The 22,251-nt window shown below is 45.7% G+C and overlaps 1 protein-coding gene and 1 pseudogene across 4 annotated transcripts; both read left to right on the top strand.

Moving 5' to 3' along the window:
* Positions 1–1,054: 1,054 nt before the first annotated feature.
* Positions 1,055–8,338, top strand: LOC308272331 (GPI ethanolamine phosphate transferase 3; the record flags this gene model as incomplete). 3 transcript variants are annotated; one of them, XM_080709091.1, is made up of 11 exons in its annotated part: positions 1,055–1,569; positions 2,169–2,308; positions 2,498–2,621; positions 2,923–3,082; positions 3,262–3,441; positions 3,936–4,157; positions 5,409–5,460; positions 6,180–6,386; positions 6,598–6,824; positions 8,010–8,080; positions 8,215–8,338. In XM_080709091.1, 11 exons carry the CDS (start codon positions 1,055–1,057, stop codon positions 8,336–8,338), a joined length of 2,022 nt encoding a protein of 673 aa, XP_080565217.1. The 3 variants fall into 3 exon arrangements, with proteins under 3 accessions (XP_080565217.1, XP_080565215.1, XP_080565216.1); XM_080709089.1 differs by having other exon boundaries at positions 3,936–5,460; XM_080709090.1 differs by having other exon boundaries at positions 3,936–5,460; positions 6,252–6,386.
* A 5,191-nt stretch (positions 8,339–13,529) lies between these two features.
* On the top strand, positions 13,530–14,142 carry LOC308272440 (small ribosomal subunit protein uS7-like; annotated as a pseudogene). Its single transcript has one exon. The product of its transcript is annotated as a small ribosomal subunit protein uS7-like (transcript).
* Positions 14,143–22,251: the final 8,109 nt, after the last annotated feature.

A 22,251-nucleotide genomic window follows, 5' to 3' on the forward strand; every position in this document is an offset into this window, starting at 1 on the left:
GAACCCTCCGTTAGCGTCCCCCCAAAGCAAGGGAGCCCTTCCTCCGCGCCAGGGATGCCCAGTGCTGGGCCAGAGTGCCCAGGCGTAATCGGGGTCGCCCTCGGAGGAGGCCGAGCCGCCTGGACGTCTGCGTCCCGGAGCCCGTCCGCCTCGAGGCCCCGGTCCTGCCCCGCGGCCGGCGAGGTCTCGCCCGGGGGCTCGATCCTGATCCGGAAGCGCAGCGTGACTCCGCCCCCTCGACCCTGGTCCCCACCAGGCGGCGCGGTTGGCTGGGTCCGAATTCCCCTGGACAGTGTGAGCTGGGACAGGGAGGAGGCGCCTAGCGGACAGCAGTGTGGCACTCGGAATAAGTTTTCCTTGTGGACTGGGTTTTCTCAGCATTCGCAGCTTCAGGGCTGTGATTGTGCAGATTTCTATGTCCTACCTTAAAGACCCTGATTCAGTAGGTGTAGAGTGGGCGCTGGAAATACTCTTTTTTTTTTTTTTTTTTTTTTTTTTTTGTGGTACTGGGGGTGGAACCCAGAGGCTTTCTACCACCGGGCTATACTCCTAGTCCTTTTTTATATTTTATTTGGAAACAGGGTCTCACTAAGTTGCTGAGAGCCTCACTAAATAGCTAGGGTTGGCTTCAAACCTGTGCGATCCTCCTGTCTCAGCCTCCCAAGCGCTGGGAAGGAAGGAAGGACGGACTAACCGGTTGTGGTGGCCCATTCCTGTAATCAAAGAGGCTGAGACAGGAGGATCGCAGGTTCACAGCCAGCTTCAGCAACAGAGCGGGACCCTCCTTGACTTAGTCAAACTGTTTCAAAGTAAAAAGTAAAATGGGGGTGGGAATAGAATGCCTCAGGGCTCAATCCCCAGTACCAAAAAAAGAAAAGAAAAGAAAAACAGGTATAATTAATAGAGGGGAATACTGAATGGACTGGCTCCAAAGCTGTTTATGTGTAGAAACCCTTCTAATAGGTGATTCGATTTCGGCACTGTTTTGAGGGACTAGAATATGCACTGATTCTTTTTCCCTACAGTAATGAATTCCCTCCTTGCCCCTACCAGAATGCAGAAGGTCTCAGTGTTGCTCTTCTTGGCCTGGGTCGGCTTCCTCTTCTATGCTGGCATTGCCCTCTTCACCAGTGGCTTCCTTCTCACCCGTTTGGAACTCACCAACCATAGCAGCTGCCAAGAACCCCCAGGCCCTGGATCCCTGCCACTGGGGAGCCAAGGGAAGCCTGGGGCCTGCTGGATGGCTTCGCGGTTCTCCCGGGTTGTATTCGTGCTGATAGATGCCCTGAGGTTTGACTTTGCCCAGCCCCAGCGCTCATACGTGTCTGGAGAGCCTCCTGTCTCCCTGCCTTTCCTGGGAAAACTGGGCTCCTTGCAGAGGATCCTGGAGATTCAGCCCCACCATGCCCGGCTCTACCGATCTCAGGTCGATCCCCCAACTACCACCGTGCAGCGTCTCAAGGCCCTCACCACAGGCTCACTGCCTACCTTTATTGATGCTGGCAGTAACTTTGCTAGTTATGCCATAGTGGAAGACAATCTCATTAAGCAGCTTACGCGTGCAGGTCAGTGTGCACCTTCTGGAATCCAAGAGTACCTGGGCAGATTGTTTTTCTTCAGAAGTCAGGGAGTAAGAACTTTGTGTGCCTAGCCATGTGCTTGGCTAGGGTGTGTGTTTGAGGCAGAGGGATAGTTTGAGAGGAGAAAGAGACTAAAGCTTTGTGTATAAGGAACTCAGTTTGGGGGACAAAGGGCTTTGTACTATTGGGGAACTCTCAGGAAAGGGAAAGATAGAAATGAAGAGAATACAGTCTTGGTTCATATATGTCAAGAAGGGAGTAGAGGGATCCAGGCCTCTACCTTTCCAAGTAAGTGAGTGAACTTACAAAAGTAGGAGATACCCAGGAAAAACAGGTTAGCAGAGATATGCTGGTACTGAGAACCAGTAGATCATTTTGTAGGAATGAGAGTGAGAAGTCTGAGTATGGGCATCCCCAGGGGAATGTTAGGCCAAGAAGAAGAGAGAGTTGTTGAATGGAATAGCTGTACCTCAGGATGCATGGTTTAGCTTTCTTATGGGTCTTAAAGGGTCTCCTTTCCTATCCTCCCCTCCCATAGAGCCTAGCTCCAGTACAGGCTCTGAGACTCTGTTATATCGCTGCAGGAAGGCGTATAGTCTTCATGGGAGATGACACCTGGAGAGACCTTTTCCCTGGAGCTTTTTCCAAAGCTTTCTTCTTCTCATCCTTCAACGTCAAAGACCTACACACAGTGGACAATGGCATCCTAGAACACCTCTATCCCACCAGTGAGCACGGGGCCAGAGCACTTAGTCCCTTAGACTGGGAGCTAGGGGAAACTGCTCTAGTCTGAGATTCTGAGTCTCCCATGGGTGCGGTGACCTGGGCTTGTGTCCCTGGGCACAAAAGCGTGTCAGAGCCTGGCTGGGATGAGGAGTGGGCCTAGTCCCCCATACTCAGTGTTCTCCCCTTCACAGTGGACAGTGGTGAATGGGACGTGCTGATTGCTCACTTCCTGGGTGTGGATCATTGTGGCCACACGCATGGCCCTCACCACCCTGAAATGGCCAAGAAACTTAGCCAGATGGACCAGGTGATCCAGTGAGTGTGGGATATTGACTGGGGGAGTGGGTTTGTGTCTGAGAATCTTAGGATATGTGGTCCTAGGAGATAAAATTCTTATTTAGACCCTTTCCTGGCTGAATTCTATCTTCTCCAGGTTTTTTTCTGAAGCTAGGGGCTCATTGTGCTTCTTTGGGGTAATAGGGTTATGGCCAAAGAGGTGTCTCCATTGCCAGAGGTCTAGACCCTACTAATGGAAGTCAGTCATGATTTCCATTAGTAGAGCCCTTGAGAAGAATCTTGATCCATCTCTACCCCTGACTCATTTCTTGATCCCCAGGGGACTCATGGATCGTCTGGAGAATGACACACTGCTGGTGGTGGCTGGGGACCACGGGATGACGGTGACTGGGGACCACGGAGGGGAGAGTGAGCTGGAGGTCTCGGCTGCACTCTTTCTATACAGCCCCACAGCCCTTTTCCCCAGCACCCCACCAGAGGTGAGGCCTGGGGTGTGCCTCTTCTGGTTTCCCAGTGTTCAGCCCATGTCATGATCACAGCATCCTCATGGGTCCTTCTGTTTTAGGATCCCATATCCATGATGTTGGGTATGCTCCACTTGTTTCTTTCATTCCAAACACTTTGTGATGATCTCATTGACCCTGTCCTTCCTCTCTAGGAGCCAGAAGTGATTCCTCAGATCAGTCTCGTGCCCACGCTGGCCCTGCTGCTAGGCCTGCCCATCCCATTTGGAAACATCGGGGAGGTGATAGCTGAGCTGTTTTCAGAGAGCAAGGACTCCCAGCCCCACTCCTCTGCTCTAGCTCAAGCCAAAGCTCTTCATCTCAATGCACAACAGGTGGGTAAGCGGGCTGGGTTTCTGAGTGGTAAAGATAGGGTGGGCCTAAGAGGATAATGACCACTCCATTGCCCTTTGTCCGGTCTTTTTTTTTTTTTTTTTTTTTTTTTTCTGTTGGGTGGTACTGGGGTTGGAACTCAGCGGCATTCTACCTCCAAGCTACACTTCCAGTCCTATTTTTTATACTTTATTTTGAAACAGGGTCTCACTGAGTTGCAAATAACCTCACTAAATGGCTGAGGGTGGCCATGAACCAGGATCCTCCTATCTCAGCCTCCTAAATGCTGGGATTACAAGCATGCGCCACCACGCCTGGCTTGTCCAGTCTTCATCTCACCTTTCATAGCCATATCCCCCTTTTATTCTTCCTCCCTAATGCCCTGGACATTTTAGTCCCTTATTTCCAGGTACTCACTTTTGCAATAGTTATCCCCGCCCCCAGCCAGTTTATATATAATTGACTTGTATCCTTGGCCTCTGATCTTTTCTGTCAGGTTTTCCGATTTCTTCATACCTACTCAGCTGCTACTCAGGACCTCCAAGTGGAGCTTCATCGGTTACAGAACCTTTTCTCCAAGGCCTCTGCTGACTATCAGTGGCTACTGCAGAATCCTCAGGAGGCTGAGGCGACACTGCAGACTGTGATTACTGAGCTGCAGCAGTTCCTTCGGGGAGCTCGGGCCACCTGCATCGAGTCTTGGGCCCGGTTCTCTCTGGTCCGCATGGCAGGGGGTGCTGCTCTCCTGGCTTCTGCCTGCTTTCTCTGTCTGCTCACATCCCAGTGGTCAACATCCCCAAGCTTCCCCTTCTACCCTCTACTGTTTATACCTGTGTCCTGGGGCCTGGCTGGGGCCATGATCTGTGCCGGACTCCTGGTAACTGCGGGGTGGAAGCTGGATCTTGTGATTCTAGGGGCCATAGCTGCAACAAGCTCACTCCTATCTTTTATGTGGAAAGCCACGGCTGGTTTGGGGTCTAAGAGGCCCCTGGCAATCCTGTTTCCCATCCCTGGGCCTGTCCTAATACTCCTGCTCCTTCGATTGGCTGCCTTCTTCTCTGACAGCTTTGTTGTAGCTGAGGCCAGGGCCACTCCCTTCCTTTTGGGCTCACTCATTTTGCTCCTGGTTGCCCAGCTCCACTGGGAGGGCAAACTGCTGCCATCTAGGCTTCTCCCAACACCCCGCCTCGGCTCCTCTGCTCAAACAGGCCCAGCACGGCCCAGTGGCGCCTATGCCCTGAGGCTTGGAGTTGGGTTGCTTTTATGTACAAGGCTAGCTGGGCTCTTTCATCGCTGCCCTGAAGAGACACCTGTTTGCCACTCCTCTCCTTGGTTGAGTCCTCTGGCATCCATGGTGGGCGGTCGAGCCAAGAATTTGTGGTACGGAGCTTGTGTGGGGGCACTGGTGGCCCTGTTAGTTGCTGTGCGCCTCTGGCTTCGTCGCTATGGCAATCTCAAGAGTCCTGAGCCCCCTGTGCTCTTTGTTCGCTGGGGGCTGCCTCTGATGGCACTGGGCACTGCTGCCTACTGGGCATTGGCATCGGGGGCGGATGAAGCACCCCCACGTCTCCGGGCCCTGGTTGCTGGGGCCACAGTTGTGCTTCCTCGGGCAGTGGCAGGACTAGCTGCTGCGGGGCTCCTGCTGCTGCTCTGGAGGCCCGTGACAGTGCTGGTGAAGGTCGGGGCAGGTGCCCCAAGGACCAGAACTGTCCTCACTCCCTTCTCAGGCCCCCCCACTTCTCAGGCTGACCTGGAGTATGTGGTCCCTCAAATCTACCGACACATGCAGGAGGCGTTCCGAGGCCGGATAGAGAGGACCAAATCTCAGGGTCCCTTGACTGTAGCTGCCTATCAGTTGGGGAGTGTCTACTCAGCTGCTATGGTCACGGCCCTTACCCTGTTGGCCTTCCCGCTTCTGCTATTGCATGCAGAGCGCATCAGCCTTGTGTTCCTGCTTCTGTTTCTGCAGAGCTTCCTTCTCCTGCATCTGCTTGCTGCTGGGATACCCATCACCACCCCTGGTAAATACACACTTCAGCCCTGATTCATCTAAGACAATAGTGGTGTGAGTCCAGACCCTCTTGTTTTCAGGGAGATATTGTGCCTTGTGTTTCCTTACCTCGACACAAAGTCTATGTCCCTTGCAATTGGGAAGATCTTATTCTCACTTACCTGCCATAGCCAAGCTAATCCCTGCCATCTGTCAGCTCCCATGGTGCATGGGGCTAGGACAGCGGGGTAAGAATTCCTCCAGGATTTGTTTCTTACAGAAGTGCACACTTCTTGACTTTTCAGTGGTAGGCAAATTATGAGTATATTACGACAGAGTGAGCTGTGCATATATGAGAGAGAAAGAGATTGAACACAGTGAGATTCTGATCGGCGTGGTTGGGGATGTGCCATAGAGGGAATTAGAATAGCAAGAGTGTTGCCTAAGTGGGCCATGGTAGCTGTTATCCCAGTATTTGGGAAGTAAAGACAGGAAGATTGCAGGCTTGAGGCTTGTGTCAGCAATTTAGTAAGACCCTGTATCAAATTAAGAAATGAAAAGTACTGGGGGTGTAGCTGGAAGGTAGAATGCCCCTGGGTGCAGTCCCTAGTGCCAGAAAGGTTAGGGAGGCTAGGTGGTGAGCATGGGTGTGAGAATTGGCACTGAAGTGGAGGAGGATATGAGAGTGGGGCAGTAGACTGGATTAGAGAATGAGATGTGATTCGTAAGGAAGCGTATCTTTCCCTCCAGGTCCTTTCACTGTGCCGTGGCAGGCAGTGTCAGCGTGGGCCCTCCTGGCCACACAGACCTTCTACTCCACAGGCCACCAGCCTGTCTTTCCAGCCATCCATTGGCATGCAGCTTTTGTGGGGTTCCCAGAGGGTCATGGCTCCTCCATTTGGCTGCCTGCTTTGCTAGTGGGAGCAAACACCTTTGCTTCCCACCTCCTTTTTGCAGGTACTTCCCTTGCTTTCAGTTTTTACTCTGGATTTGTGGAAAGAAAGGAAAACTTTGGATTTGGGTGGGGAGAGGTGGTTTGTTAGAACTTGGCTAAGTATCCGTTGGCCTAAGCAAATTGGAGCCTGAACTCAAGTAGGGTGGTTGGAGATTAGGGTGGACTGGTCGTTGGGTCCTCCATTGATGCCAGCCATGTGCTCCCCCGAGGCAGTAGGTTGCCCACTGCTCCTGCTCTGGCCCTTCCTGTGTGAGAGTCAAGGGCCAAGGAAGAGGCGGCAGCCCCCAGGGAGTGAAGCTGAGAGCAGAACCAAGCCTGAGGAGGAAGAGGAGGAGGAGGAGGAGCCACTAATGGAGATGCGGCTCCGGGATGCACCTCACCATTTCAATGCAGCGTTACTGCAGTTGGGCCTCAAGTATCTCTTCGTCCTTGGTGTTCAGGTGGGTATAGGGGAAGAGATCAGGGAGCTAGTGACAGTTTCATTTGTATGTTTCATGTTCTTTCATATTTTCAAAAACCTGGGAGAGCTGGGCGTTGTGGTGCACGCCTGTAATCCCAGCACTTGGGAGGCTGAGACAGGAGGATTGCAGATTGCAGCCAACCTCAGCAACGTAGTAAGGCACTCCACAACTTAAATAAAAATAGGACTGGGACCGGGTGTGGTGGTGCACACTTGTAATCCCAGCGCTTGGGAGAGTGAGACAGGAGGATTGCACAGGTTCAAAGCCAGCCTCAGCTGCTTAGTGAGGCTCTCAGCAACTTAGTGAGACCTTGTTTTTAAATAAAATATAAAATAGGTCTGGGAGTATAGCCCAGAGGTAAGAATAAGCCCCTGGGTTCCACCCCCAGTACTACCAATAAAAAAAAAAAATATATATATATATATATATATATATATATATATATATATATATATATATATATATATATATGAATGACTGGGTTTGTAGCTTGGAGGTAAAATGCCCCTGTGTTTAATTTCCAGTAACACACACACACACACAATCTTGGGAGAACTAGGCATGCTGGAACATATGCCTATAATCCCAGGTTAAGGCAGGGGGATTATAAGTTCAAAGCTAGCCTAAGCAACATACTGAGACTTTTTCTCAAAAACAAACCAACCCCTGAGAGAGAGCCTTGACTGAGGTACAGATAAGTGAAGAGGTTCCCAGGCCCAGTGACCTCAGATGACAGTTCTGAGACTTGAACCTGGATTTCCGTATCCTGCTCCCGGGGCATTTCCTCTCTACAGCCTAGCTGTGGACCCTAATAGTTGCATTTGGATATTACTCCATTAATAGACCTACTGGAAAGGCTGAGCTGATTGCCAGGGTTGTTTCCCAAACTGTGATCATAGAATCTCATTCCTTTTTGGAGGCAGAAAGGGTGGACATCTTCCTCCACCTGGGAGGCAGAGGCTGAGTGTTAGCATTACAGATGAATAGTGACCTGCCCAAGTCACTGAATCAGTAGTTTGGCCAGGGCAACTCCTAGCCCAGGGTTTTTTCTAGTGACACACACCTCTTTGCTCCTCCTCTCATTTGTCACAGAGGCCTAAAGCAACACTGCCATGCTTCCTCCTCCCTTTCCCAAGTAACTGGGATCCTCCTTTCTTCCCTTAGATTCTGGCTTGTACCTTGGCAGCCTCCATCCTCCGCAGGCATCTCATGGTCTGGAAGGTGTTTGCCCCCAAGTGAGTGGATTTGCTTAAGGAGAGGTGGTGGGAAGGGGGAAGCTTAGAGCAAAGCATAAATGTTTAATGAACATGGTATGCCTTTGAAGGAAAGACGTGCACTGGCCCCTGAGGTGTTCCACCTTTCTTTGCAGGTTCATTTTTGAGGCAATAGGCTTTATTGTGAGCAGCGTGGGACTTCTCCTGGGCATAGCTTTGGTGATGCGAGTGGATGGTGCTGTGAGCTCCTGGTTCAGAAAACTAGTTCTGGCCCAGTAGAGTGGCCAAGGCGGTGGATGCTGGTACCTGTCCACATAGAGAACTGAAGCATAACATAGCCTGACTTGTGCAGGTGCTAGCTGATCTGCGAAAGAGGCTCAATCACACTTTTTACTACCATGCAGCCAGGGGATGCTGATTCTTGGACTTTGTTATTTTATAATTCATAATCACAGTGGAGCCTGATCCCTAACTCCTGATTTGGTTACATTTCATGGACAAGGTGGGTGGGTCTCCAGGGTGGAATAAAATAATAACATAAATATATGTGTCTGAGATATAGGGGAGCCCCACTGTTCTATAAGGGCTGAGGGGAGGGTCAGCTTCCTCTCCCCACAGGCACATATTGGATCAGTCATCTTAGGTAGTCCTGGTTACAGATTGGCAGTCCTGGTTACAGTCCTTGGGCAGATTGGAGTTGGACTTGGGTGTGGTGGCCCATGACTGTAATCCTAGTACTTGGGAGGCTGAGACAGGCAGAATGCAGATTCTTGGCCAGTCTTGGTAACTTGGAGAGACCCTGTTTCAAGAATAAAAAAGTTTGGGAAGCTGATAAAGGAGGATCACAGATTCTTGACTAGTCTCAGCTACTTAGTGAGGCCTACACAACTCAGCAAGACCCTGTTTCAAATAAAGAATAAAAAATAGAGCTGCAGGGTGTAGCTCAGAGGTAGAATGCCCCTTGGTTCCATCTCCAGTACAGATAGATAGATAGATAGATAGGTAGGTAAGTAGGTAGATAGGGTTGGGAGCATAGCTCAGAGGCAGAATGCCCCCTGGATTTAGTCCCTAGTACCAAAAGGAGGAGAAAGAGAGAGAGAGAGAGAGAGAGAGAGAGGTTGCAGTTGTCTGAATTCAGTTACTTGGGGCGTGGTGGCGCATGCTTGTAATCCCCGCGCTTGGCAGGCTGAGACAAGTGGATCGCATAGGTTCAAAGCCAGCTTTGGCTGCTTAGTGAGGCTCTCAGGAACTTAGTGAGACCCTGTTTCCAAATAAAATATAAAATAGGTCTGGGAGTATAGCCCAGAGGTAGAAAGCCTCTGGGTTCCTCCCCTAGTACCACCAAAAAAATAAATAAATAAAATGAATTCAGTTACTTGCACCTCTTCCTGAGTCACTCCTATTATAACATCTGCCATTTCCCTTTGTTATCCATTCAGCACAATTAGAAAGTCCCTGACTTTGGCTGATAACAGAGAAGATTGCGGAGACAAGCCTAAGCATCACGAGCACAAACTTTGAGTGAAGCCCCAGATGGTGTTGTGTCCCTTTCCCAAATGTGTCCTTTTGCTATAGAACACCCTTTATTTTATTTTTTATATTTTGCAATGGAAAATATAAAAAATCCATATTGGGATGGAACCCAGGAGCATTCTGCCTCTGAGCTGCACCCCCAGCCCCTGTATGTATGTATGTATGTATGTATGTATGTATGTATGTGTGTCTGGGGATGGAACCCAGGGGCATTTGACCTCCGAGCTACACCCCCTGCCCTATTTTGTATTCTTTTTTTTGAAACAGGATCTCACTAAGTTGCAGAGGGCCTCACTAAGCAACTGAGGATGTCCGCGAACCACGATCCTCCAGTGTCAGCCTCCCGAATGCTGCTATCACAAGCATGTGCCACCATGCCCAGCTCTTTTTTTATTTTTTGAAATAGGATCTTGCTAAATTGCTGAGATTGGTTTTGAATTTGCAATCCTCCTGTCTCCGCCTCCTGAGTATTGGGATTATAGGTGAATGCCACTGCACAGCAGTAGAACACCATTTGTATCAGCCAGGTGTGGTGGTACATACTTGTAATTCCAGGTACTTAGGAGGCTGAAACAGGAGGATCACAGTTTGAGAACAGCTTGAAGCAAATAGTGAGACCCTATTTCCACAAAAAGTAAATAAATAAAAGAGGACTGTGGGCGTAGCGCAGAGGTAGAATGCCCCTTGGTTCAATCCCCAATTACACTTTAAATACTTCCAAATACTTTATTTGGAAACAGAGTATAAGTTGCTGAGAGCCTCACTTAGTATCTGAGGCTGGCTTTGAACTTGTACGATCTCCCTGTCTCAGTATCAGCCTCCCAAGCGCAGGGATTACAAGTGTGTGCCACCACGCCCGACCTAATGCCTCTCTTGAATGTCTCCTGTGCCCTCGAATGTCTCCACTACCACAAAAGAAAAAAATAAAAACTAGGGCTGGGGTGTAGCTTGGAAGTAGAATGCCCCTGGGTTCCATCCCCAGTACCATAAAGATAAAGAAATAAAAATAAATACAAACAAAACAGGGCTGGGAATGGAGCTTGGAGGTAGAATGCCTCTGAGTTCAATCACCAGCCCCACAGTAAATAAATAACTAGGGTTGGGAGTGTTCGTGGAGGAAAAAAAAATCTGGGTTCAATCCCCAGTACTACAAAAAAGGAGATGGGAAAAGCTCTGGAGAGAAGGGTCAGGCCTGGGGTTTGAGGTTGGAGGCATGTCCACCAGGAGGATATGGAATCCCTGAAGGACAGATGCTAAAAGCATAGACACTGTCGGGCGTGGTGGCACAGGCTTGTAATCCCCATGCTTGGGAGGCTGAGACAGGAGGATCGAACAGGTTTGAAGCCAGCCTCAGCTACTTAGGCTCTCAGCAACTTAGTGAGACCCTGTTTCCAAATAAAATATAAAATACATCTGGGAGTATAGCCCAGAGGTAGAAGAAGCCCTGGGTTCCACCCCCAGTACCACCAAAAAATAAAAGCATAGACAACACCTAACTAGGGAAACTGAGAAGCCATGGTTGTGAAGTAGAAGCACTCACTGCTATAGGTTGATAAAGTAGCAATAAGTAGGCCCTGGTATTAAGGAGGTCAAATGGAAAGATGAAAGATGTGTCCTTCTGAGGTGTGGGAAGCCATTAAGGTTTTCCCCTAAAAGAATATTTCTGACTCAGCTGACTGTCCTTCACCCTGAGTCAACAAGGTTTGGGGTCATAGAAGGTTCAAAGTAAAAGGTCTGAGAGAAGATCAGGTGGTGATGGCACGAGGGTATTGATTAAACTACCTGTAATGTATGTGCTTTGGATTGGTCTTTATTGCATTCTGGTGGTGATAGCATGAGGAGATTGATTGACCTGTAACTGTATAAATACCTCTAGAAAAATAAACCCATTGTCGGCCCAATACAGAATACTGACCCAGGAGTAGTCATCGACCAGTAGAGATATTGACCCAGGAGCAGGAGTCAGCCAGTAGAGCTAGTAGGCTGGCGGTCCACCCACATTAGAATTAAAAAAAGAAATTCTTGGAATCAAATTCTAAGAGTTGAATTCTTCATCCTCATGCCTCTCTTCGGAACCTGTACTTTTGCTGGCTGGCTCCAGTAGGTGGTGCCCGTTAGGGGAAATTCTGAAACTGAGGATCCCGTGAAGGACACTGCTGAATAGAAAAAGAGTGTGCCCGCCGGGCGTGGTGGAGCACGCTTGTAATCCCTGCCCTTGGGAGGCGGAGACAGGAAGATAGCACAGCTTCAACGCCAGCCACACTGGCTTAAGAGACCCTGTTTCCAAATAAAAAATATATAAAATAGGTCTGGGAGTGTAGCCCGGAGATAGAAGGGCTTCTAGGAACCCCAGTGCTACCAAAAAAAGAAAAAGAAAAAGAGCACGCTCAGAGACTTGTGGTGGTGGTGAAACGTGGGAATTGTAATATATAATAGATCATTTTAAAAGATGCTTTGTGCTAAAGAAACTAAGATAGAAAATGAAGGCACCTAACGTGTGAATTGTAATATACAATGGGTCAGAAGATTAGTTTTATGTTTTTGGTACGTAGGTTATAAGATATGCTTTTTGTTAGAGAAACTTAAGAGAGAACATAAAGGCTCTTTGCCTTCACTTCCTAAGGAAGATGAGGATACTTTAGATACTGAAGAAGAGGAGCAGCTTGAGGAGACTGCTGCTCAGTGCCATAGAAATGAGTTAGGGGCTTATCCAGATATTCCAAAAACGGAATCACTGGAGCCCGATTTTTGTATAAAGCAGTTACAAGTAGCCATAAAGACTTTAATTAAACAATTAAATCAGATCGCTCCTTCAAATAGTGAAAAAGAAGGATCTCAACAATATTCTATTATCAGCAATACGAGCCTTCGAAATTCTCCCACTATAGCATTTGCTAAGCAAAGCAATGAAAAACACAGACCTTTATCTTTAATATCACCGCGTCAAGCGGCTATAAGTCGGGCTGCAGAAAACGGAGAAGATACTAGAGGATTCAGAGTTTTTCCAGTTACTGAAGACCCTGATGGTCACGGAGGTGTTCTTAGAGGACATAGTCCCTTTCCTTTCAAACAAAGAATTAAAAACGGCTTGTGCTCAATATGGGCCAACGGCACCTTTTACTCAAGCCATGTTAGAATCTCTCCATGGAGGCTTTGTGTCCTGATTGGAAACAGATAGCCAGAGCTTATTTATCAACGGGTGATTTTTTATTATGGAAGTCTGAATTTGCAGAACAATGCCAATCCACAGCAGATTTAAACATAGCTCAGGCTGAGTGTGGTGGCGCACACTTATAATCCCAGCATTTGGGAGGCTGAGACCTGGAGGATCGCGGTTCACAGACAGTCTCTGCAACTTAGTGAGACCCGGTTTCAAAAATAAAGAATAAAAAAAAAAAAAATAGGGCAGGGGGTGTAGCTCGGAGGTCAAATGCCCCTGGGTTCCATTCCCAGACCCGCCAAAAATAATAAATAAATAAATAAATAAATAAATAAATAGCTCAGGGAATACCCATAAATTTTGATATGTTAGCAGGAGAAGGACAATTTAGGAAGACTGCTCAGCAATTAAAATTTAGTCTAAGCTGGGCGTGGTGGCGCACAGGTTCAAAGCCAGCCTCAGCTACTTAGTGAGGCTCTCAGCAACTTAGCGAGACCCTGTTTCCACATAAAATATAAAATAGATTTGGGAGTGTAGCCCGGAGGTAGAAGGCCCCTGTGTTCCATCCCCAGTATCACACACACACACACACACAAAAAAAAATTTAGCTTCTTATTCTCAGACCAATGCTGCTGCGAGTTGAGCATGGAACAAGTTGACTTCTTCAGGAAAGCAAACTAAAGATCTTTCAAGATAAGACAAGAAGCTGTCTGTAACTGGGTGGCGTGTGGAGCACGCGGAGAGACTGAGACCCCCCGCCCCAGCTATACTCTCAGGATGACCGAGTGGGAAACATCCACGCCGGTAGTGGCAGAGACCCCTGATATCAAGCTTTTGGGGAAATGGAGTACTGATGATGTGCAAATCAATGACATTTCCCTTCAGGATTACATTGCAGTGAAGGAGAAGTATGCCAAGTACCTGCCCCACAGCGCAGGATGGTATGCTGCCAAGCGCTCCCGTAAAGCACAGTGCCCCATCGTGGAGCGCCTCACCAACTCCATGATGATGCACGGCCACAACAAAGGCAAGAAGCTCATGACTGCACATAGTCAAGCATGCTTTCGAGATCATCCACCTGCTCACTGGCGAGAACCCTCTACAGGTCCCAGTGAATGCCATCATCAACAGTGGCCCCCGGGAGGACTCAACACGCATTGGGCAAGCCGGGACAGTGAGGAGGCAGGCTGTGGATGTGTTCCCACTGCGTCGGGTGAATCAGACTATCTGGCTGCTGTGCACTGGTGCCCGGGAGGCTGCCTTCCAGAACATCAAGACCATTGCTGAGTGCCTGGCAGATGAGCTCATCAATGCTGCCAAGGGCTCTTCCAACTCCTATGCCATTAAGAAGAAGGACGAGCTGGAGCGTGTGGCCAAGTCCAATCGCTGATTCCCCAGTTGCTGTTCAATAAATTGTGCCCTTGGGGGCAGGTCCAAAAAAAAAAAAAAAAAAGACAAGAGCCAGACGAATCATATCAGGATTTTGTAGCTAGGCTGTTACAAACTGCTAGCCGACTGAAAGGTGACAGTGAAGCAGTAAAGCAATTGCCTTTGAGAATGCTAATACTGTTTGTCAAGCTGCCTTATGTCCTTTTAGAAAGAAAATAGACCTGTCTGATTATATTCGGTTATGTTCCGATATAGGACCTGCATATACACAGGGACTAGCTATGGCTGCGGCATTACAAGGGAAAACTGTACAAGAAATCCGTTTCCAACAACATAAAAAATCGGGACCTAAGAATAATATGGTTAAAAGCTATGGGTATGGACAAAATGGTCATTTAGTTAAGAACTGTCCACAGAGGCAGAGTGCTAGTAATAAACGAGAGCCAGGCTTATGCCCTCGATGTTGAAGAGGGAAGCATTGGGCTAAGGAATGTAAATCAAGGACTGATGCACAAGAGAATCAGCACCTGTCAGGAAACGGGAGGAGGGCCCACCTTAGGCCCCGCAGCAACAATGTTATGGGGCACTTCAGACATTTGTACCACAGCAGGACAACTCTCAACAAAACAGTCTGTTCAGGACTTATTCAGAGCATCCCAGGCAGCACAGGATTGGACCTCTGTGTCTCCATCTATACAGTATTAACTACCGAAATGGGAATGCAAGCCCTTCCTACTGGTGTTACCTAAAGGGACAGTAGGATTGTTGTTAGGACGAAGTAGTGTCACCATGAAGGGAATTATAGTAGCCCCTGGAGTAGTTGATTATGAAGGAGAAATAAAAATTATGATACATTCTCCTCAAGGGATAGCTGTTATTAATGCAGGTCAACGACTGGTACAATTAGTATTGCTACCTCAGGTGCAAACAAATAATATTGCTCAGAGACCTAAGCGGGGTAAAAGGGAATTTGGCTCATCAGATGCTTTTTGGGTCCAAGTGATTGGAACTCAAAGACCAGAATTAAAATTGTTTATTAATGGGAAAGAATTTTCAGGGTTATTAGACACGGGAGCAGATGTTTCTGTCATAACAGCTGATCTATGGCCTAACAAATGGCCTAAGCATTCTTCCCTCACTCACCTTAAAGGCATAGGACAGACGCAAAACCCTGAACAAAGCAGTGACTGGCTTACTTGGAGAGATGAGGAAGGCCATAATGGACTTCCTGTCAACTTATGGGGCTGAGATGTTATGCAGAACGAGGGTGTATATCTTTATAGCCCCAGCCCTATAGTGACACCCCAAATGTTAGATCAAGGACTTTTACAAGAGGAAGGTCTAGGGATAAATAATAAGGGTATTATAGAGCCTTTAAAGCTTCATTTACAACCCCCTCGGGCAGGTCTAGGATATTTTTAGAAGAGGCTGTTGATCAGCCTGTACTCCATGCCGATCCTATTACTTGGAAAAACAAGGAACCAGTTTGGATTGATCAATGGCTCCTAACCTTAGAAGAAAAAAAAAAAAAAAAGCCGCAGAGCAGTTAGTACAGCAACAGCTTGACTACGGCCATATAGAAAGTTCTAACTCCCCTTGGAATTCACCCATATTTGTCATTAAGAAAAAATTCTATTAAGTGGAGACTGTTACAGGATTTAAGGCAAGTTAATAAAACTATGGAATTAATGGGAGCTTTACAGCCTGGACTACCCAATCCATCAGCTATCCCCAAAGACACTTATAAAATATTTTTAGATTTAAAAGACTGCTTTTATACGATACCTTTAGCACAACAAGGTTGTAAGAGATTTGCCTTTAGTGTTCCATCTACAAATTATAGAGCTCCTATGCAAAGGTATCAGTGGAAAGTGCTACCTCAGGGAATGGCCAATAGTCCAACTCTGTCAAAAATTTGTTGCAAAGGCTATAGCTACTGTCAGAAGATCCTATAAATCTGTATATATGATACATTATATGGATGATATTTTATTAGCACATATAGATGAAGGAATTTTGTTATCAGATTATGCTAGTTTACAAACTGCATTACAAAATAATAGTTTGATTATAGCTCCAGAAAAAGTACAAAGAGAACCGCCATATACTCACTTGGGAAACATTCTTTATCCCAAGACTATTAAGCCACAAAAAATTCAATTATGTAAAGATAATTTAAAAACCTTAAATGATTTTCAGAAACTTTTAGGAGATATTAATTGGCTAAGACCATCTTTAAATATTACTACTGGAGGTTTTTTTTTTTTTTTTTTTTTTTGGTGGTACTGGGGGTGGAACCCAGAGGCTTTCTACCTCCAGGCTATACTCCCAGACCTTTTTTATATTTTATTTGGAAACAGGGTCTCACTAAGTTGCTGAGAGCCTCACTGAGCAGCTGAGACTGGCTTCGAACCCATGAGATCCTCCTGTCTCAGCCTCCCAAGCGCGGGGATTACAAGCATGCGCCACCACGCCCGGCTAATTACTGGAATATTAAAACCTTTATTTGATATCTTGAAAGGTGACCCAGACCCAACTTCCTCTCAGATCTTAACAGAGGAAGGATGTGCTGCTCTTAAAAAAGTTGAATTGGCTATTGAATGTCAAAGAAAACAGTACATTGATTATACTAAAGAATGGGCTGCTTATATATTAACATCGGCACATACACCCACTGCTGTTTTGTGGCAGGATGGACCATTAATGTGGATACATTTACCCACTACTCCAAGCAGAGTTTTAATGCCATACTGGGAATTAGTTGCCTGCTTGGTGTGTTCTATTAAATCAGAATCAATAAAATATTTTGGAAAAGAGCCTTCAATTATTAGTGTTCCTTTTACTAAACAACAAGTGCAATGGCTTTTTCAGAATGCTGATTCATGGGCTATTGCTTTTGTATACTTTATTGGAGAAATTGATAATCATTTATCTCATGATAAACTATTACAGTTTGTTAATAAACATGCTTTTATATTTCCTAAAATAATTTATGCCACTCCCATATCTCAGGTGGTCTTGGTATTTACCGATTGCTCCTCAAATGGTAAGGAATCTTATGTAATTAATAAACATAGTACTATAATTCAAACATCCTTTACGTCTGCTCAAGTTGTAGAATTGCTGCAGTAGCGGCTGTTTTTCAACATCTATTTGATACACCTTTTAATTTATATACTCATAGTTTATATATAGCTAATGCCCTTCAAGCATTGGAAATTGTACCATATATTGCTATGCATAATAAATTGATAGGTAATTTATTTCTTCAAATTCAAACTCAGATCTTATCATGCCAACATCCTTGTTTTATTGGGCACATAAGAGCATATTCTGCTTTACCTGGTCCTTTGGCAGAAGGTAATCAAATTGCTGATGATGCGCTGGGCATGGTGGCGCACGCTTGTAATCCCCGCGCTTGGGAGGCTGAGACAGGAGGATCACGCAGGTTCGAAGCTAGCCACGCTGGCTTAAGAGACCCTGTTTCCAAATTTAAAAATATAAAATAGGTCTGGGAGTGTAGCCCAGAGGTAGAAGGGCTTCCAGGAACCCCAGTACCACCAAAATAAACAAACAAACAAACAAAAAACAAATTGCTGATGATGCTACAAAATTTGTCTGCCCCTCTCAATTGGAACAAGCTCAATGATCACATTCTTTAAATCATCAAAATAGTGCTGGTTTGCCGGGTGTGGTGGCGCACACTTGTAATCCCCGTGCTTGGGAGGCAGAGACAGGAGGATTATACAGGTTTGAAGCCAGCCTCAGCTGGCTTAAGAGATCCTGTTTCTAAATAAAATATAAAATAGGTCTGGAAGTGTAGCCTGGAGATAGAAGGCCCCTGGGTTTCATCCCCAGTACCACCAAAAAAAAAAAAAAAAAAAAAAGTACTGGTCTGTGTAAGCAGTTTTAAATTACTCAAGAAACAGCATGACAAATTGTTAAACAATGTCTTATATGTCCAGAGTATTTACCTGTTCCTTATTTAGGTATAAATCCATGGGGATTGGTTCCCAATAATCTATGGCAAATGGATGTTACGCACATTTCTGCCTTTGGTAAGCAAAAGTATGTTCATGTGTCTGTTGACACTTTTTCAGATTTTATTATGGCTACAGCCCAAACTGGGGAGGCTGCTAAACGTGATTTCCCATTGTAGATAGGTCTTCCTACCTGCATTAAAACTGACAATGGTTCAGGATATACTAGTATGGCTTTTAAATGATTTTGCAATACATACAGTATTCAACATATTACAGGCATACCCTATAACCCTCAAGGACAGGGCATTGTAGAACGAACCCACGATTCTCTGAAAACAACCCTTTTGAAAATAAATAACAAGGGGGAGTTTTATCCCCATTCACCACAGAACTCTTTAAATCATGCTCTTTTTATTCTTAATTTCTTGAATGCTGACAAAACTGGTCACAGAGCAGCAGATAAATATTGGCATCCATCCTCCAAAAGCAATTTTGCTCTAGTAAAATGGAAAGATCCTTGTACAGGAATTTGGAAAGGTACTGACCCCGTACTAATATGGGGAAGAGGGCATGTTTGTGTTTTTTCACAGGATGAAGACAATGCACGGTGGATACCTGAGCGGCTGGTGAGACAGATGGATCAAAGAAAAATAGAAGACTCTCGGATTAATGCTGATGACTGAAACATGGGTTTACGTTCTGGGTCATCTCATACTTCATCCAGCTGTTTGGGAACAACAGGAGATCACTGTCTTCAGTAACAACTCAGGACTGCTGGGACTTCTGGCTTTGAATTTTACACCCATTCCTGAAACATTTGGTTATTCTGGACAAAGAACTGGTAACTGTTACACCCTTATGTTTTTTTAAAAATGTCAGAAAGATGAAATGTCTACAGTTGATGCCTGTGGTGTTGCAGACAAGTACAGAGACTGATAGTAACTGTGTTATTCAGAAACTTTTGATTATTTTGGACTGAGAATTGATAGTACAGAGACTGGTAGTAACTGTATTTTGGACAAAGAATGTACTTTTGGTTATTTTGGACAAAGAACTGGTATACTCTTATATTTTTCTAAGGATGTCAAGAAGATGGGATGTCTGCAGCTGACACCCATGGTATTACAGACAAGTAGTAACTGTGCTATTAAAGGTTTGGTACTGTGGGGCCCTGGTTACACAGGGAAGAAAGATAAAAATGTTAGCCCACCATTTATTTGTTTACCCGGTTAAACTGATTTGACATGTAAAAATCATAGTGTTAATTGGAGAAAATGTCTTACTGAAATACCTATTTTACATAATATTCCAAATACCTTGTTTGTTAAAGACTCAGGACAAAGTGTGGTCTTAGGTCAAAGTGAGAACATTTTTTCAGCAGAAGTGCACAATTTACGTTTGAAGGGTACTCCCATTTAAGAGGCTGGTAGTCAATGACAGGTAAGATTTCTTTGGGACAAGGAAACCAAGACAGGATATACAGCTTAGCTCTGTATTATCCAAAGACAGGTAATCCTTGATACCCAAAGGAAACAACCTAAGACAGGCACAGTCTTCTTTGAATATAATAAGAAAGGGGGAATTGTGAGAAGCCTTTTAAGCTTTTAGGTTTTCCCCTAAAAGAATATTTCTGACTCAGCTGACTGTCCTTTGCCCAGAGTCAACAAGGTTTGGGGTCATAGAAGGTTCAAAGTAAAGGTCTGAGAGAAGATCAGGTGGTGATGGCACGAGGGTATTGATTAACCTACCTGTAATGTATGTGCTTTGGATTGGTCTTTATTGCATTCTGGTGGTGATAGCACGAGGATATTGATTGACCTGTAACTGTATAAATACCTCTAGAAAAATAAACCCATTGTTGGCCCAATAGAGAATACTGACCCAGGAGTAGTCATCGACCAGTAGAGATATTTACCAGGAGCAGGGCTTGGCCAGTAGAGATAGTAGGCTGTCCCCTCCCACACTTTAGAATTAAAAAAAAAATTATTGGAATCAAATTCTAAGAGTTGAATTCTTCATCCTTATACCTCTTTTCAGAACCCATACTTTTGCCAGCTGGCTCCAGCACTGAGGTAACTAAAGATGTATATAAAACTATGAGGCTGGCTGGGCGTGGTGGCACATGCTTGGAATTCCAGCATTTGGGAAGCTGAGACGAGGACTGTGGTTCAAGGATAGCCTCAACTACTACTTAGTGAGGCCCTCTGCAACTTTGTGAGACCCTGCTTAAAAATAAAAAATAGCCGGGAGTGGTGGCACACACTTGTAATCCCCGCGCTTGGGAGGCAGAGACGGGAGGATCGCTCAGGTTCAAAGCCAGCCTCAGCTACATAGTGAGGCTCTCAGCAAATTAGTGAGACACTGTTTCCAAATAAAATGTAAAATAGCTCTGGGAGTGTAACCCGGAGGTAGAAGGCCTCTGGATTCCATCCCCAGTACCACCAAAAAATAAAAATAAAAAGTAAAAAAATAGCTTAGAGGTAAAATGCCCCAGAGTTCCATCCCCAGTACCACAAAAATAAAAATAAAACCATGAGGCTAAGCCAGGTGTGGTAGTGCACACCTGTAATCCCAATATTTGGGAGGCTGAGACAGGAGGATCACAGGTTTAAGGCCAACCTCAGTAATTTAGTGAGCCTCTCAGTAACCTAGTTAGATCCTGTTTCAAAGCAAACAAACAACAAAAAGGACTATGGGTATGTCTGAGAGACAAACTGCCCCTGGGTTTAATCCTCAAAAGCACACATAACATACACATAAAAATATAGGCCATATCTGGGCACTGTGGTACATGATTATTACCTCAGGACTTGGGCAGTGAGACAGGAGGATTGCAAGTTCAAGGCCAGTTTCATCTGGCCTTTAACAAGACTGTTTAAAAAAAAAAAAAAAGGACTGGGAGTCTATCTTGGAGGTAGAATATCCCTGGAGTTCAATCCCCAGTAACACACACACACACTAAATTTTAAAGGGCTGGGGGTAAGTTGGTCGTGGTGGAGCATGCTTGTAATCCCAGCATTCTGGAGGCTGAGACCGGAGGATCGTGGTTCGTGGACAGCCTCAGCTACTTAGTGAGGCCCTCTGCAACTCAGTGAGACCCGGTTTCAAAATAAAGAATAAAAAAATAGGGTAGGGGGTGTAGCTCAGAGGTCGAATGCCCCTGGGTTCCATCCCTAGACCCGCAAAAAAAAAAAAAAAAAAAAAAAAAGGCTGTTTGCCGGGGTCCAGCCCTAGCAGGAGTCGGGGGTCTTTGATTGGTGGAGTGACTTGAGTAGACCAAGAAGAATGAGACCGCACACCAGCTTAGAAGGGTCTCTTTTATTCATACTAAGCAAGCAGTTTTTATCCATCCTTGTTTGTCATATGAAGAAGCTCTGCAGTTTTACAGAAAGAAGTCACAATCGGAAATATTGTAGCCACTGACCCTACCATGGCCTTTTGTCCTATGTTAAGCACATCTTTTAGATTCTTTATAAGATTTCTTGGAAAGTTTATAAGGTCATGTTCTATCAGTTACTTTATATCATTTTTATCTGTACCCGTTCTGGGTGCCCAGTGTTCCTGCAATAAAGGTTAATGTCTAATATGAATACATTTTTTAATCTGTTAGGTTAACAAACACCAATGAGCCCTAATCTTTTATTCTTTCCCATGATCTTACTATGTGACCTGGAACCCATCTGTTATTGATTACCATCTTATTACCATCTTTGTCCCAGAACACTTTGTTAGGCATATCTGGTGGAATAGTTTGTCCTGCTTTTACCAAGGGGTGGTTTATATCACCTGATGCATTTTGCTTTTTGTAACATTTTTTCAGAATCCACTTTTAATGCCAGGTGTGGTGGCGCACGCTTGTAATCCCCGAGCTTGGGAGGCTGAGACAGGAGAATCTCATAGGTTCGAAGCCAGCCTCAGCTACTTAGTGAGGCTCTCAGCAACTTAGTGAGACCCTGTTTCCAAATAAAATATAAAATAGTTCCAGTAGTAGAAAGCCCCTGGGTTCCACTCCCAGTACCACACACACACACAAAAATCTACTTTTAGTTAATATCAAACAGGTTATGGATGCAATTCCTGAGAAGCCCACAATATAAACTCTTCCCCAGAAGGAGAGGCCACATCTC

The sequence above is a fragment of the Muscardinus avellanarius genome, assembly GCF_963383645.1.
Source record: "Muscardinus avellanarius genome assembly, chromosome: 13".
Classification (NCBI taxonomy): domain Eukaryota; kingdom Metazoa; phylum Chordata; class Mammalia; order Rodentia; family Gliridae; genus Muscardinus; species Muscardinus avellanarius.